This window comes from Anabrus simplex, chromosome 3 (assembly GCF_040414725.1).
Source record: "Anabrus simplex isolate iqAnaSimp1 chromosome 3, ASM4041472v1, whole genome shotgun sequence".
NCBI lineage: Eukaryota > Metazoa > Arthropoda > Insecta > Orthoptera > Tettigoniidae > Anabrus > Anabrus simplex.
In genome coordinates, this window is record NC_090267.1 from 442619952 (window position 1) to 442635396 (window position 15445).

A 15445-nucleotide genomic window follows, 5' to 3' on the forward strand; every position below is an offset into this window, starting at 1 on the left:
GATCAAGACTTGGCTGAGAGGTTTGAAGCAAGAAATTACAAACACATTGCCCATGTGATGGAGTTAAATGAAGAAAAACTATCATCAGAAAATGTGAAGAGTAAATTGCTGCTTGAAGAAGATAGAATAGAGAGAGAGAAGGATGAACGTGAGAACAAAAATCAAGAGTTGAGAAGCTATGTTATGAACAAAGGAAAAATTCCATGGTTTTGAGAAGAAACACAATTTTTCTAGTGAAAAATTCAGCTCTTCTGATAGATCCCGTCACTGTTGTGGTCAACTTGGGTATTTTGCAAGAGAGTGTCCAAAAGGAAGAGAAGCCAAGTCAAGAGGAAATGTAATTTGTTACAATTGTGGCAAGGAGGGATATCCTTCATTCAAGTGTAGAAACTCTGAGGCTAGTACAAGTGACAATAGGGGCTCAGACGGGAATGCCCATGACAACAAGAAGTCACAGAGAGAATTCAAGAATAAAGTTGCCACTTGTGAAGAGAAGAAAGAACCAGAGATGGAAGAAATGAAGATTGGAAATAGCACTGTGAAAGTGAAATATGCTGTGCATCTGATGTGAGGACCTGAGGGCAAAGAATGTAAACAGGGCGAAAAGTCAAGTAATGCAAACCCTTTTGTTGTGGACAATGGTTGTAACCATCACATTACACCTCAGCGTGAGTTGTTGAACAACTTTACAAGAAATGTGTCAGGTTCAGTGCAGGTGGGAAAGAAAAGTGTCATATGTGATGTGAAAGGCAGTGGGTCCATAGTGCTGAAAATAAGTGATCAGTGTGGTGGATGGACTTTGAAACTAACCAAAGTGCTATGGGTTCCAGATGCATCTGCTAATATTTTGTCGGTGAGGCAACTTGAGAAAACGAATGTGTGTTTTGAGATAGACAATGGAAAGCTGACTGCTTATGACAAAGGGAATGGAGATGAAGAATTGTTCAGTGCCTATGCAAGAGAAGATGACATGTACATCATCAAATGTGATTGGTATGAACTAGAGAAATCTGACTGTCAAGATAGTGATGGTGAACAGGAAGCTATGTGTGCAGTTGCTTGCAAGATGGTAACAAGAGAAATATGGCATGGCTGTTTCGGGCATGCTGAAAATTTGCCTGACAGTGATTTGATTAGCAAGCAAAAAGGTAGTGAGAAGTGTGCATGAAAGGCAAAGCTAAAAGGGCTCCTTTCCCAGATAGACTAGTGAAATCACCAGCTCCCTTAGATCTTGTTTACTGTGATGTTTGTTATGTAAAGCCTGAAACCTTGGGAAGGGGGAAATATTTCCTAACCTTGACAGATGACTATTCCAGATACAGTGAAGTGAGTGTGTAAAAGCACAAAAATGAGGCTTGTGAAAAAATAATTACATTAAAGAAAAGAGCTGAGAATATTCAAGATAAAAAACTGAAAAGTGTTCAAACAGATGGGGGAGGAATATATATTGTAATAATGACTTGAAACAGTTCTTTGTTGACAATGGTATTGTTCACAGGCTGTCTTTACCAGGGGAACACCAGCAAATGGGAGTGGCAGAGAGGCTGAATCAACAGCTTCTGACTTTAGTTCTGTGCATGATATTAAATGCAGGTATGCCTTTGAATTTTTGGGGTGAGGCGATCTATACTGCCTGTTACATTAAGAATAGGTGTAAAGCATCTGCTATTGAAAACAGTGTACCCTGTGAGTTGTGGTTTAACAAAAAATTGTCTGATGAGGAAATTTGTAGAATGAGAGTATTTGGATGTCGTGCCTGGGCATATTAGGAACATAACAAAGCTGAGAAATTAGAGTCTAGAGCAAAGGAATGCGTCTTTTTGGGCTATCCTGACAATAGAAGAGGTGCACTGTATCTGGGCTGTGGGACTTGGAAAACAAGTGTGTTGTTTTGTCCAGAAATGTAGATATTTGAGGAGAGAGTGTTTCCCATGAAAACTAAGGAAGGACCTGCTACTATGTTACCTGTTAAGTCATGTGAGAAACCATTGGTCGTAGATTTAAGTTTGTTTGACTCTGATAATGAATCTGACTAAGTGAGCAGAACTGATGAGCAAGTAATAGATGAGCCAGAGATAGGTCCTGAAATCAATGTGAATAACATCAATGCTGAAGTGCAGGAAGAACCCATCATTCCTGAATTACGTAGGTCACAGAGAATCAGAAACAGACGAGAGTGTGTGGATTGCATTGGATGTAATTTGCATGTCATGTCTGCTGTAACTGACAGTTTACCGAAGAGTGCCAAGGACGCTTTGACTGGTCCTGAATGTGAAAAATGGAAATCAGCAATGGAGAAGGAGGTAAGTAATTTTGAGAAAAATGAGTGTTGGGAATTGGTAGAGAGACCAAAGGGAAAGAATATTATTGCGACAAAATGGGTGTTCAGAATCAAAGAAGGACTTGATTGTAATGAGAACATTTACAGGGCTAGGCTTGTAGCTTTAGGTTATAAGCAGGTAGGTGGTGTTGATTATAATGACACTTATAGTCCTGTTTTGAGGTGTCAGACTGTCAGAATCTTGATTGCTCTTGCGGTTGTCAAAGGTTGGAATATTGAACCTTATGATGTAGATGCGCATTTCTAAAGAGTAACATTAAGGAGGAAGTGTTTGTGGAGCAACCAAGTGGTTTTGAAAGAAAACCCAACTGTGTCTACAAGTTAAAGGAAAGCATGTATGGTTTACACCAAAGTTCAAAGGACTGGAACATTTGTTTTGATGGTGTCTTGAAGTCAATCGGTCTTAAAAGATCTGTTTGTGAACCATTTGCGTACTTCGATAAAAATATGCTAGTTGGAGTGTATGTTGATGATATGATAGTTATTGGTATTGTTGAAGTTTTGGAGTGGTTTAAGTCAGAGTTGTGTCGCTATCTTAGACTTCAAGGATCTTGGGCAAATTAAGAGTTTTTTATCGATGTCTATGACTGCAACCGAAGATGCGGTGTATGTTGATCAGTGCAAATACATTGATAATCCGATACATGAGTATAACTTAGAAAATGCCAAAGGATGTGTTGCTCCGTTGGGTGTAGGGGACAAGAGGATTTCAGGGGAGGCCGATAGTTATAATCAGACTTTGTATCAGAAGGCTGTAGGGAATCTAATTTATATAGCCAACAATACAAGACCGGACATATCCTTTGCGGTCTGCAAGCTGAGCCAGTACTCTCAGGACCTAGCATAAAAGATTGGCAAAGAATACAGAAGGTGTTTAGATATCTGAAGAAGACAAGATGTATGAAGTTATGCTACAAAGCTAGTAATGATTCAATGAGTGTTTATTGCAATGCTGATTATGCTAACTCTGAGGACAGGAAATCTATTTCTGGGTATGTGTGCAAGTTTGCTGGTTGTCCAGTTATATGGTCTAGCAAGAAACAACAGATTGTTGTTACTTCAACTGTGGAGGCTGAGTTTGTATCAATGGTGGTGTGCACAAAGGAAATGTTGTGGTTGCATAATTTTTTCAATGAATTTGATGATTGTAATTATGTTAAAGTGCCAATTCAAATTTTTTGTGATAAGGTGCTATACATGTGAGCTCGACTCATGTTGTGTCTGAGAAAACTAAACATATGGATGTTCGCTGTTTGTTTGTAAAGGACATTGTGTCCAAGTTTGTGTATGTAACATCAGATGAAAATGTGGCAGACGTTTTCACAAAGGCATTATCAGGGAAGGGAACTTCTAAATTTAGGAACTTGTTAGGACTTGTTGATTAACATCCACATGTTTACCTACGCGTGTTGCTTATTTTAAAAAATTTGTGTTTGTGGTCAAATTTTTAGGACAAGGGGAGATATTGGAATTAATAATTTTTCTTCTGTATTTAGTGTCATTAAAAATTTAACATGATGAGAAAAATAGTTCGTAGTGTGTGTAGTATTTTTCATATCTCTGGTACTGTATTTTTTTTTATTATTCAATTGTTTTATCCAGAGAATGTGTCACCAACCTTCTCACACCAAAACTGTGCTAAATTTATTTTTTCTCTAGAATATCTCTCCAGTAGTTTCCGTTTTCTATCTTCCTTTCATGACCGTGACATGCGATCTGGGTCAACAATTGCAATACCTCCACATCATACGTCTGCCTTCAGTAATTCTTTCCTTGTGTCAGGCGCTAGAATATGGAATGCTTTACCCACTGAAATTAGAAATTGTTCCTCATTAATTATCTTCAAAAGACAGTCTAAAGGTTTCCTCTTGAATACGTAGGCTATATCATGTAGTTTTGTGTGAACGTGTGAGTGAATGTCTGGAGCAAATAGTTCCTAAAAGTTTACATAAATTACTGTTATATTATATGAATTCCACCGAGAGTAGTTATTGAATTTATATTTCTAATTTTAGACTTAGGATGTAATCTTTTAGTTTTAGTCTATATTAAGTTATATTATTATTATATTATATACAGTGTGTTAAGTTTGAATATTAAGTTTGTATTCAGTATTAAGTCACATAATGTGGTTAAGTGTAAGAGAGGGGCAAGAGCCCTAACTTCGCCACAAATAAAGACATCAATAAATAAAAAAATAAATAAATAATGAAACTGTGATTCTTTTGTTTTTTGTGCTGAGTAATGGCGCAATGTGTTGTTGAGTGTAAAGTTGAGTTGAGACAAAGTTTTAATAAATTTTTCTAATCAATTATATATTAGTGAGAGTTGTGCCCAAATTTATTTCTGATACATATCACCCAGAGGAAGGCCTCCTTTTTATTTGTAAAAAATGGGAAGATTTTTAATATAAGGTCAATTTTTATATATTGGTTCCAAATGTTTAACAAAGATAAGACCTGGGTCTTGACCTTAAGATTTACAATAGGCTGAAGATGCCCAAAAACAGGGTGAAACATGTACCTATGTCGTGTATACAAATCACCACAAATGGTGAATTGCATTGAATAGCTGGTCACAATAAATTTTATTGTAATAGAATCTTAATTTTCACATACTAGTCAATTTATTCATAACAAACTGTACACTGCCTACTGGGGCTGGGAAGTGACTACGCTAAACGAACAAGAAACTTGTGCATTCACACCGAGCATTTGCCACTTCCTCTCTCCTCCCTTCCCCCCTCCTCTGGTGCACAGTTACTGGCAGTGGCTGGCTGTCTAGTACAGCAAGTTCATCGATTTGAATCGTGCCCAGAAGTAATAAAGTAACCTCATTTTTTCTGCCAATCCAATTGCACCATCATTCTTAACATAACACAAAGAGCATCCCTGATTCTTTTTTGTCGGTAAAATTCTGATACATCCTGTATATGATATGATTTAATTTGTCACTTGTTAGTTCCTTTCCATTACTTCTTTCAGACATATATTTTAATTATTTCCATTTGATCATTTCATTTTTACAAGGTGAGATCTTTTGATATTTTATTAGCAGTCTGTGAAGACATGTACAAAGCACCAACTGAATTACATTTGCTTTAACTAATGACAGTTGTAAATGAAGCTATTCTCTTAAGCACAGGTTCCCAAAACCCATATGGTTTGATAAATTTTTCCCTGGGACCTTCCAGAATGTTTCCATAATGGTAGATTTTGATTGTTTTTATTATTTATTGTGATTTGGGCCGCTATGGACCTCGGAATAACAACTTCTGCATATTGGATATGGATCAGTCTTCTTCCTCCATTGGCTTTGATGTTCCATCAGTATTCCTTCATTTGGTTGCGTATTTCTTTCCCTTGATCTTCAAGAAAGACTGCCTTTTGCAGGTTTCTTCCCAGCTTCGTCCTGAAACTGTTGAAATGCAATACTATTTTTCTGAATTTGTTTCTATCTGTAATACCTTCCTGTCCAATGCCATTTTCTCCACAGGATTTTCGTGAGTCTTTTGGGAACATTTTCCCCCCCAAAGTGAGTCAGGATATTAACGTGAGCCTGGCTTCATTCATCCTGAGGATATGTTCACAAAACTGGGGTCTTCTCTTTCTTATCGGTTCCACAGTTCCTTCTGTTTCCTTGTATAACTCATGGTTTTGTCTCGGTCTCCATTGTTCATCAATATTTCTAGATCCTATTGTGCGTCCAGAGTTAAGAGTGTATCAAAGGCTCTCATGGGTTTGTACATTTAGTGGACTCCCCACAGTGAGTCACTTTCATTTGCAGAGGCGAAGAGAGTACCCGGAAATAAGTAATTTTGTTCTTATCATATGACACTTTACATATTATTATAGGTGTAGATGAAAGAATGATATAGATGTCAATTCCCATACTGAACCTGAAATATGCAGATGATGTGATTTGGGAAGAAAATGAACAAAAATTGGAAGAAGAACTAAATACCTGGCAGAGGGCAATTAGAGAAGAACTTATGGAAATAAGTTTAACAAAAAGTGAAGTAATGAAAATTTGTATGAAAACAGAAATATGAAGGATGTTAGGTGTAATCGAAAAATTCTTAAATAATGCGCCGTTCCCGGCTCACTGAAAGGACGCATAATATCCAGGCTAGCTTAATTATGATCTTCCAACTAAACATTTTAACAATTTGGGTGTTGAGTTCCAATTCAGAGAAAGATATACCATGCGGAGCCAAATAAGACTTAAATTATCAATAGAAACGACTCTCGTATGTTGCTTATTCTAATTCTTATGCTATTAAGATGTCATCGCTCTCATTTACTTAAATCTAGATCTCTATACTACAAACACATTGAAAGAACTGTTTAACATTTCTATATTTGTTTATTATAACAATATCTCAATCCAGAATTCGAATCTTGGACTATCCTCCATTAAAAAAAAACTGGTAAAGGAAATTGTATGGTCGACTGTTTATTTGGCCTATATTGAGGGAACATGGACTTGACCTCAGGAATTTACCTATTTCTCCATTCAATATTTAATTATTCATTACTTTTTTCCTTCTAATTGCACTATGTCATTCCTTTATTCCACATTTCCACGTTTCTGGGTGGAAAGAAAAATCGAAGAAAAAGCGGTATCGTGCAAAGATATATGTAAGTATTGTTTATGGAAATCTACTGGTATTTGGCACATCCAGTGTCCACTACGCATTCTAAAGTAAGGGTTGCTCAACCTCGTCATTATCTGTAATATATCCACTGGAATTCATTACGTTAAGTGCTCAGGTCATGCCTGCCCACAAAATCAGGGACAGAATGCAATGTATGGCAAGATATTAAATTCTGAATAGGCCATCATTAAGCTGAATACTCTTAAACTCCAGCTCATAATTATCGAATTAAACCCATAATCCAAAAGAAAATGTCAAATTTTCCCTCTAGGCACTTCAAGCAATAATTGAATTGGAATAAAGCATTCAATTAATGGATTGAAACAAATCGAATATGTTCGAATACTTAAATTGGTGAAAGCTTTCCTAACTTAGGTAACCAAAAATTCATATAAATAATTGAAAACTTACTCGGATGACTAAAGAAAAACTCATCTGTATAGTTACTTATTTATCTGAGTAACAAGAAATAAAATATATTATTGGTCTAGGTAACAAGAAAGAAAATTATTAGTTTGGGTGCACCCTAGCAAAGAAAGAAAAGAAATATTTACAACATGAGTTCCAATAAGCAAAATATAGATTGAGGGTATCTTCTTCATGGTATCCAGGATGCATTTCTAAGACTTATAGCAATATCTCAAGAATTGGAATCTTTCCTACTACATATGAGGTCCGAATTAACTATTAGCTTCTCTCGGAGCTCATATTCACTTACTGCCATAGAATAATCCTATCCTTCAATATACTAATAAATACCTAGGGATGCTAATCTGGGAGGATAGTTCCCTAATGTTTCCTTACATATCAAATCACAATATCGAATATTAATGCTTCTTCGTCTCAGACTATTTCATTCTGCATGAATTCCGATAAGTTTTCCCTTCAAATCAATGTAGTTCTCATAAAAGTTCAATCAGAACCAGTAAGACACATATACCTTTTAAAAATCCAAATACTTTCGTCATCTTAAGCTAAACATAGGTGCGAAATCCTACTTGTTAATGACTACCCTACTATTCTTGTCCGAAGTATGCTATCAAGAGTGGTTCATAGTGTGAAAACCTGATCGTTGAAAATCATTTCTATATTTCCATTTGGTCATCAGTGATGGGATGTCGTCTAAGAAATTACTACGTTCCTCTCGTCTGAGAATAAATTGGTATTAAGAAAACTTTATGACAGTACATGTGTTCATTTCGTCCTCCTAATTGAGATGTTGTTGACACTACCAAGTGAACGTTCTAACCAACAGATGTCACTCAGATCTTATTTGTACTCCTACTTGCTTGCTCGTGAGATAAACAGAACATGAAATTGCTACACGTTCATTTCCTAATTAGGAAAACTCTGCATGAAAACCGTCAAGTACATAGCCACATCACTGTGTTCATCCTTGCGTAGAATTAATAACTATCATTATTCTCAATCATCAATTACGTATCAACTTCTCTAAAATATTACTATTATACTTTCAAAACCATAATCTGTCTCCTCACTAACACGGGTTCACTTCCTGCCATTGTGGCCCTTATTTTTAATTAATTAATTAATTACGGTTCACGGATACATTTCCAAATACTATGACCTTCATCCAGTCATAACCACCATTTATCATAAACAGATTTGTCTACCTAGCAAGCATAACCTACAGTTGGTTCCTAACTTGACATTCATTGACTATAACCAATGTACACATGTATCTATCGCTCTTTTATGTATCATACAACTACTGTCACTTTGACTAACTCAGAACTTCACACTACCTGGGTCATATTTCGAACGTAGGCTTTTATCACTGAATGACTACCTATCTAAGGATTTGTTATGCACATCTGAAGATTACCTATCCACCTTCATTCTAATTTATCACACCACTCTTGTTGTTTAATCACTTTGCACCGAACAAGATAATAAACCATACTACATTTACGGTTAAATACAAACATTATTAGGCCTACACTGATTTAAGAGTAAAACTTATCTGAATTCAGCAGCTCCAGTCGCCGTCATATGTCCAGCTGACAGGACATAATGAAACGTCGCTACTTATTTCCCTTGGTGGACGGGAAATATTCACATGTTCCTCCTCTGGGCTCAGTCATCTCGGTCGGCCACGTCATCCTGCGGCACCCATTTGGACAGTCTGGCTTATCATCTCCTTAGAGCTCCATGTTCATCTGTGGTCTAGACGGAATAGAATGGCATATAAGATTGATTAGCATTTCCATTGAGAATAACTGCGAGAAGCTGTCTAACATGAAGATTGTTTCCCCTGAAAAAGTTGATTTACTAGTTGAATATTTCCTTAACTTGATATAATTTTAGAATTTGAAATGATTAATTCTTTTTCTTCACTATATTTCCAATTATTGTAGGATTCCCTTTGTAATTCTTCACTTTGGTAATATCGTGAAGTACGGCAGCTAGGACTGCAGTGACGTAAGCTAGTTGCCGTTATTTCCTCTCTTCACGTCTCTTGGAGATCGCTGAATGGAATTTTTGATCTCTAGTTCAATTCGCAATGTAGCTTTTAGAATTCCTCCTTTATCCCGCGGAGCTGATTTCTTGCTGTGCCGTCTTCAAGTTTGGTACAGTTACTTCTGTCCTCAATCCATATATTTCTTGGTAGCAATCCAATCTCGTTCTCCTTTTTTTTTTTTTAATTGTTAGTAACAATATTCCCGTTCGATCCTTTTCACTGTCTTCTGGATCTTACTTCTTCTTCTCTCCCACTTGATGTGAGCACTTTTGCCTTCACATGCGGTATGATTCAGATCTTTCGGCGTTAATTATTCCCAGATACATGGATTCCATCTTTGTTCTACTTACAGTTGTAACTTCTCATAACAGTGAAATGGCACAATAAGTAGATGCTTTTAAATACCTAGGAAGTAAGCTAACTGGGAAAGGAAGCATCGAGGAAGAAATTTTGGAGAGGATAGAAAATTGCTCAGAATGTTATTACTCTGTATCAGACATAATTAGAAATTGGAAATTACTTACCAAAGCAAAAAAATCATAATATATAAATCATATTATTTGTCAATATTGGCCTCCAGATCAGAATGTTGGACTTGGACAAAAAAAGATCTGATTAGATTACAAGCAACAGAGCTGCGCTTTCTGCAAGGGATCTTGGGTAAAACAAGGAGGGACAAGATGAGACATGAAACAATATGAAACACGTTACAAATCAACGCCCTAAACGAAGCTATGGAGTGAAACAGGCTGAAATGGTTCGGCCACATCAAAAGAAAGGGGACAAGAGAGATTACCAAGAAGAGCTCTGGAATGGACAAAATCTGGAAGAAGACCAATTAAAAGACCATGAACAAGATGGAGGGATCAGGTGCAGGATGACTTAATTCGTAGAGAACTATAATGGGAGACAGTGATGAACGATAGACTATGGGGGGGAAAAAAGAGAAGATTGGAAGAGGCTCTGTGTATAACCTGCATAAGCAGAAATGTATCAGGAAGAAGATATGACACAAGAATCCAATCACCTGGAAGAAGTGGAGCTGATTTATGCTGCAATTGGAAGGGATCATTTTTCTAATAGGCCTAATGTTCTAATGATTAATGAACCTAACCTCAAGTCAGGGAGTGGTTCTGGCCAAATTCTGTAAAGGACAGTACGATACAAGAATCGAGGGCTTTGAAAAAGAAGCAGCAATCCAGAAAGGAGTGAGGCAAGGCTGCAGTTTATCCCCCCTCCTTTTCAATGTTTACCTAGAACAGGCAGTAAAGGAAATCAAAGAGGAATTTGGAAAGGGAATCACAATCCGAGGAGAGGAAATCAAAACCTTGAGATTTGCCGATGATATTATTTTATCTGAGACTGCAGAAATCTTGAGAAGCTGCTGAATGGTGTGGACAAAGGACAAAATTAGGAAGCGAAGTCTTAAAGGAAGTAAATGAATATTCTTACTTGGGTAGTAAACAAACGATGGCAGAAGTAAGGAGGACATAAAATGCAGATTAGCACAAGCAAGGAAGAGCTTTCTTAGGAAAATAAATTTGCTCACTTCAAACATTGATATAAGAATTAGAAAGATGTTTTTGAAGACTTTCTTGTGGAGCGTGGCGTTGTATGGAAGTGAAACATGGTCGATAACTAGTTCAGAAAGAAAGAGAATAGAAGCTTTTGAAATGTGGTGTTACAGAAGAATGCTGAAGGTGAGATGGAACTGAAACTGGACATCATCTTCAATGCTAGCACCCCACGCATTGTGAAGCAGTTAAGGTCCTTTTTAGGTCTCTGCAATTATTTCAGGTGCTTTGTAATCAGATACTCTTGTTTAATTGAACCTTTCTGCGAGTTATTAGTAAAGAATGCGAAATGGAGATGGAACCATGACCTCAATGAGGCATTTGAGCGCCTGAAAAGTGGATTCCGCCAAGCTGTCACGCTGAAATTTCCATGTACTCTGAAGCCTTATATTGTAATGACGGACGCGTCTAATTCAGGTATAGCTGGTGCTCTCTGTCAGCATGATGAACAAGGAATGGATAGATCGAATCACAAATGAAGAGATACTGAATTGAATTGGCGAGAGGAGATTGATTTGGCTAAATTTGAAGAGAAGAAGAGATAGATTGGTAGGACACATCTTAAGACACCCAGGACTTGTTCAGTTGGTTTTTGAAGGAAGTGTAGGTGGTAAGAACGGTAGGCGTAGACCAAGGTATGAATATGACAGGCAGATTAGAGCAGATGTAGGATGCAATAGTTACGTAGAAATGAAAAGGTTAGCACATGATAGGGTGGCATGGAGAGCTGCATCAAATCAGTCTATGGACTGATGACTGAAACAACAACAACACCTAACATTTCTCAGGAAAAGCTTGGAGAAATGCAAGAATCTTAACACGTTTTTGATGAAACCGGGCCCCGAGTCTATATGATGACAAAACTAACTTCTGACTTTTTTTAACTTTATCCTGTTGCATCTTCTACTTTACTGGCAGTGTTAACAATACTGATTCTAAGCTGAGGGGCATTTTATGAACCAAGAAAGAGGTAATAATGTTGATTGGACCAAGCTATTTAAGATTCTGAAGGTGATTGGGATCAGATACCGAGAACGAAGAATTATAAATGGTCGGCTTACAATTGGGTAAATCGGTAGTCTCCTGCAATCTTCATAAACGACTGTACTTATCTTTTCTGATTTGTGCGTTGACGTATTCAAGCAGTATGTTAATATTTTTATTTTCCAATAGCTCTCAGAATTAGTCGTCTTATTGCATTTAGTTATGTTTTGCATATGAGGTCATCCTCAGCCATAGATGCCATAATAGGAATAATATCAAGTATAACAGCAATCACCAAATATAATGGTCGCTTGATTTTCCTACCTTTTTATCGTCTCGTGCTTATCATTTGCTATCCAACTTACATAGTAACTCTTAACATGATCTTTGAATGGCTTATTTATGGAGACGTCCAACAGCTGTAAAATTGAAGGATTTACATGTTTTCTTTGCTCCCAATACCGTAATTTTTCTTTCTGGTTACGACAGTAATGAGTCATACATGGCTGCTCTTCGTATGTACGATTTGCTGCTCTCACTCCATTTTCTGCAGCTTATTCTAACACATTCAACTAGAAGAATGCTGTAAAACTTATTATCTTGCTCATTTTTACTCTGGCTTGTGTGTTGGATGCTTCCTAATTACACAGTACACATGGCCGCACAGAATGCGGAGCTCGGAAGCTGGAAGGACATTGAGAATCTAGGGTAGGGGGGAAGAGTACCCAAGGCCAGTGAACAGGTGGTGCAGAAGCATGGGTTTTACAATTAACTGAAATGTTGCACTTGCTGTCTGCTCACTTGAAGGATTTTTAGCAATCTCGCCTGCTCCCAGATTAATTTCTTTTCATTAATAGTCTGAAATTAAGAGATTTTTTTTATATATACGAGTAAATACGGTAACTGTAATAAAATTTTAGGTTAGGAAAAGCATTTGAAATTTTGTACTATACAGTAATATAAATCTGCTTCAGATTTTATGATCACAGAAGATATTTCAGAAATGCCAAATCACTAAATTTTGACACTATATTAAAAGAAACTAGTGAAATAAGGCAACATTAAAGCTAAGAAAAGAGAAAAGCTGACTATTCTCCTTGTTTCATTGAGCCTAAATCTTTGTGAAAGAGGTTCACAAGTTCACAGAGTTTGGAAATTGCTGCTCTAAATTTGTTTCTAAACATTAAAGATTGTATAATTTATTTTTTCTCTTCACTATGTTGCTAATTTGCTGATTATGATTGAACTTGCAGTTAGTTTGGAAATGCACCTTTTATGGTCATATTGAGGGTACTTAACTTGAGGCCAGTACTAAAATGGTTTGGGGACTGCCTAGCTGAGGCAGTAAAGGCATGCCTAGTTCATTGGGAAGGACATGAATTCATTTCCCGATCAGGAAATTAAAAGTTTATAATTTTTTTACTGAGTGTAATGTTTTAAATTCCTGCATTCATTGGCTGGAATTCGATACACAGGATACCTTGGTGAGAAGCCAGTGATTATGTCACTTGGCTATCATGCTCTTGCTAAAATGTATGGTGTACCAGTGTGATTTAGTGCAAACTGAGTGAAAGATTTTAGCACTCATGCAAATGCTTCTGTGAATTATGTTGCTAGGGACAGCTGTTGGAGACTTTATGATCTCAAATAGGAATTTTGTTCTGGTCACATCCTTTTCCTACATTTGTATTATATTTTAAATTACTTAAAATATATATCCTTTTTAAAATTATATGAGAAGTTTTATTTGTTGTTTATGTTGTAAATGTAGATCATATTGAGTTTCTTGTACTTTGTGTGATTTTCCTCACTTTTTAAAACACATTTTTATTCCTTAGCTACATAAAGTTATGTGCTGTGTATCAAGTTAGCAATGTTCATTGCAACAAATACACTGTACTACTTGTAATTTTACTCATTCTCTATGCATTGTTAATACTTTTTCTTTCAGGTTACATGAGAAGAGAAGAACTTCAGTCTAGAGCCCAACCTCTCTGTGACACATCCTTCAAGAAACCTGTGACTGGTTCATACTATACAGCATGGTCGTCTATGTCTCTGCTTGTCAAGAAAGGACTTGTCTCCCGGAGTAGTAATCCAGCCAAGTAATTTGTAGATTATTTTTATCCTTTTTAAAAGCAATTTTGTGTATACAGAGTACTGTATATCAGAAGTCATCATACAAGTCAAAATGGTAGAATGTACACGACAGGAGAAGCAAAAGCACCTTGGTGAACGTGAGGTTGCAATCATACAGTTCGTGAGATAATTGCAGACATATGTTGCTGCTGCGACAATGACGTGATAGTACGTATGGACTTGTGCCTTACATATTGATACACCCCGTGCCGTCATCATTGTTGGTACCAAATAACTGAAACACACCTTACACCTCATTAATAATCCCTCATTTTAAACTCAAATTTCTGGTCTTCTCCTTTAAACAGGGATGATATTAGATAGTATAATACAGTGCTGTACAGTACACTTGAATCTGTTGCAGAAGGTGCTCAAAATATCATCCTAGCATCTGGATACAATACTATACTCTTTGCTACAGTGCGCTCTGAATTGATTCACACATGAACGGTAGATCATGGAGTTGTTGACAAGCCTCAGTTCTTTGCTCCAGTTTTTCAACAGTGTCAACAGACGTCATGTACACTATAGTTTTCAGATGTCACCAAACACAAAAATTCAGAGAATTTAAATCAGATGATGATAGCAGCCAAAGTACAGGTCTACCTTGACCCCCAACCATGTTAGATGCTGTAGCACAAGGGCAGAAAAATGGGCTGGTGCAGCATCATGAATCATCACCATCACTATGTCATTATCCTCGCAAATGGTTGATTGCGACCCCATGATTACCGAGGCATTTTTGCTTCAATCACCTGTGTTCCACTGTTTTGACTTGTGCCGTCATTTCTTATGAAACGCATCTTCTTCCTCGCTTTGTCATTGATTTATCTTCATTGACGACGTCCTGATAGTGGAGCTTCTCGTCCACAACATGCTTCGAAACTATTTTGGCATTGAGCAGGGCCATGTTCAGCGGATGAGGAAAAAATCATCTTACGGTGACCTTTCATGCCCAACCTATCTCAGGAATGCCAGTGAGGACCTGATCTTTACCCATCTACTCCCAACATTCTACCATTATATTGTCCGGCTACATGGTTAGCGTGCTGGCCATTGGTCACAGGGGTCCTGGGTTCGATTCCCAGCAGGGTTGGGAATTTTAACCATAATTTATTAATTTTGCTGGCACGGGGACTGGGTGTATGTGCCGTCTTCATCATTTCATCCTCATCATGACACGCAGGTCACCTACAGGCATCAAATTGAAAGACCGCCATCTGGCAAGCCGAACTTGTCCTCGGACACTCTCGACACTAAAAGCTATA

At 37.2% G+C, this 15445-nt stretch overlaps 1 protein-coding gene across 2 annotated transcripts in view; it reads left to right on the forward strand.

Annotated features, from left to right (window-relative positions):
* The window catches only part of mus81 (mus81 structure-specific endonuclease subunit), a 181205-nt gene that overhangs the window by 58646 nt on the left and 107114 nt on the right, over positions 1-15445 (forward strand). For both annotated transcript variants that reach the window (XM_067143518.2, XM_067143519.2), the window contains exon 5: positions 13990-14143. In XM_067143518.2, the coding sequence (XP_066999619.2) occupies positions 13990-14143 (154 nt within the window). The remainder of the gene's footprint in view (positions 1-13989; positions 14144-15445) is intronic.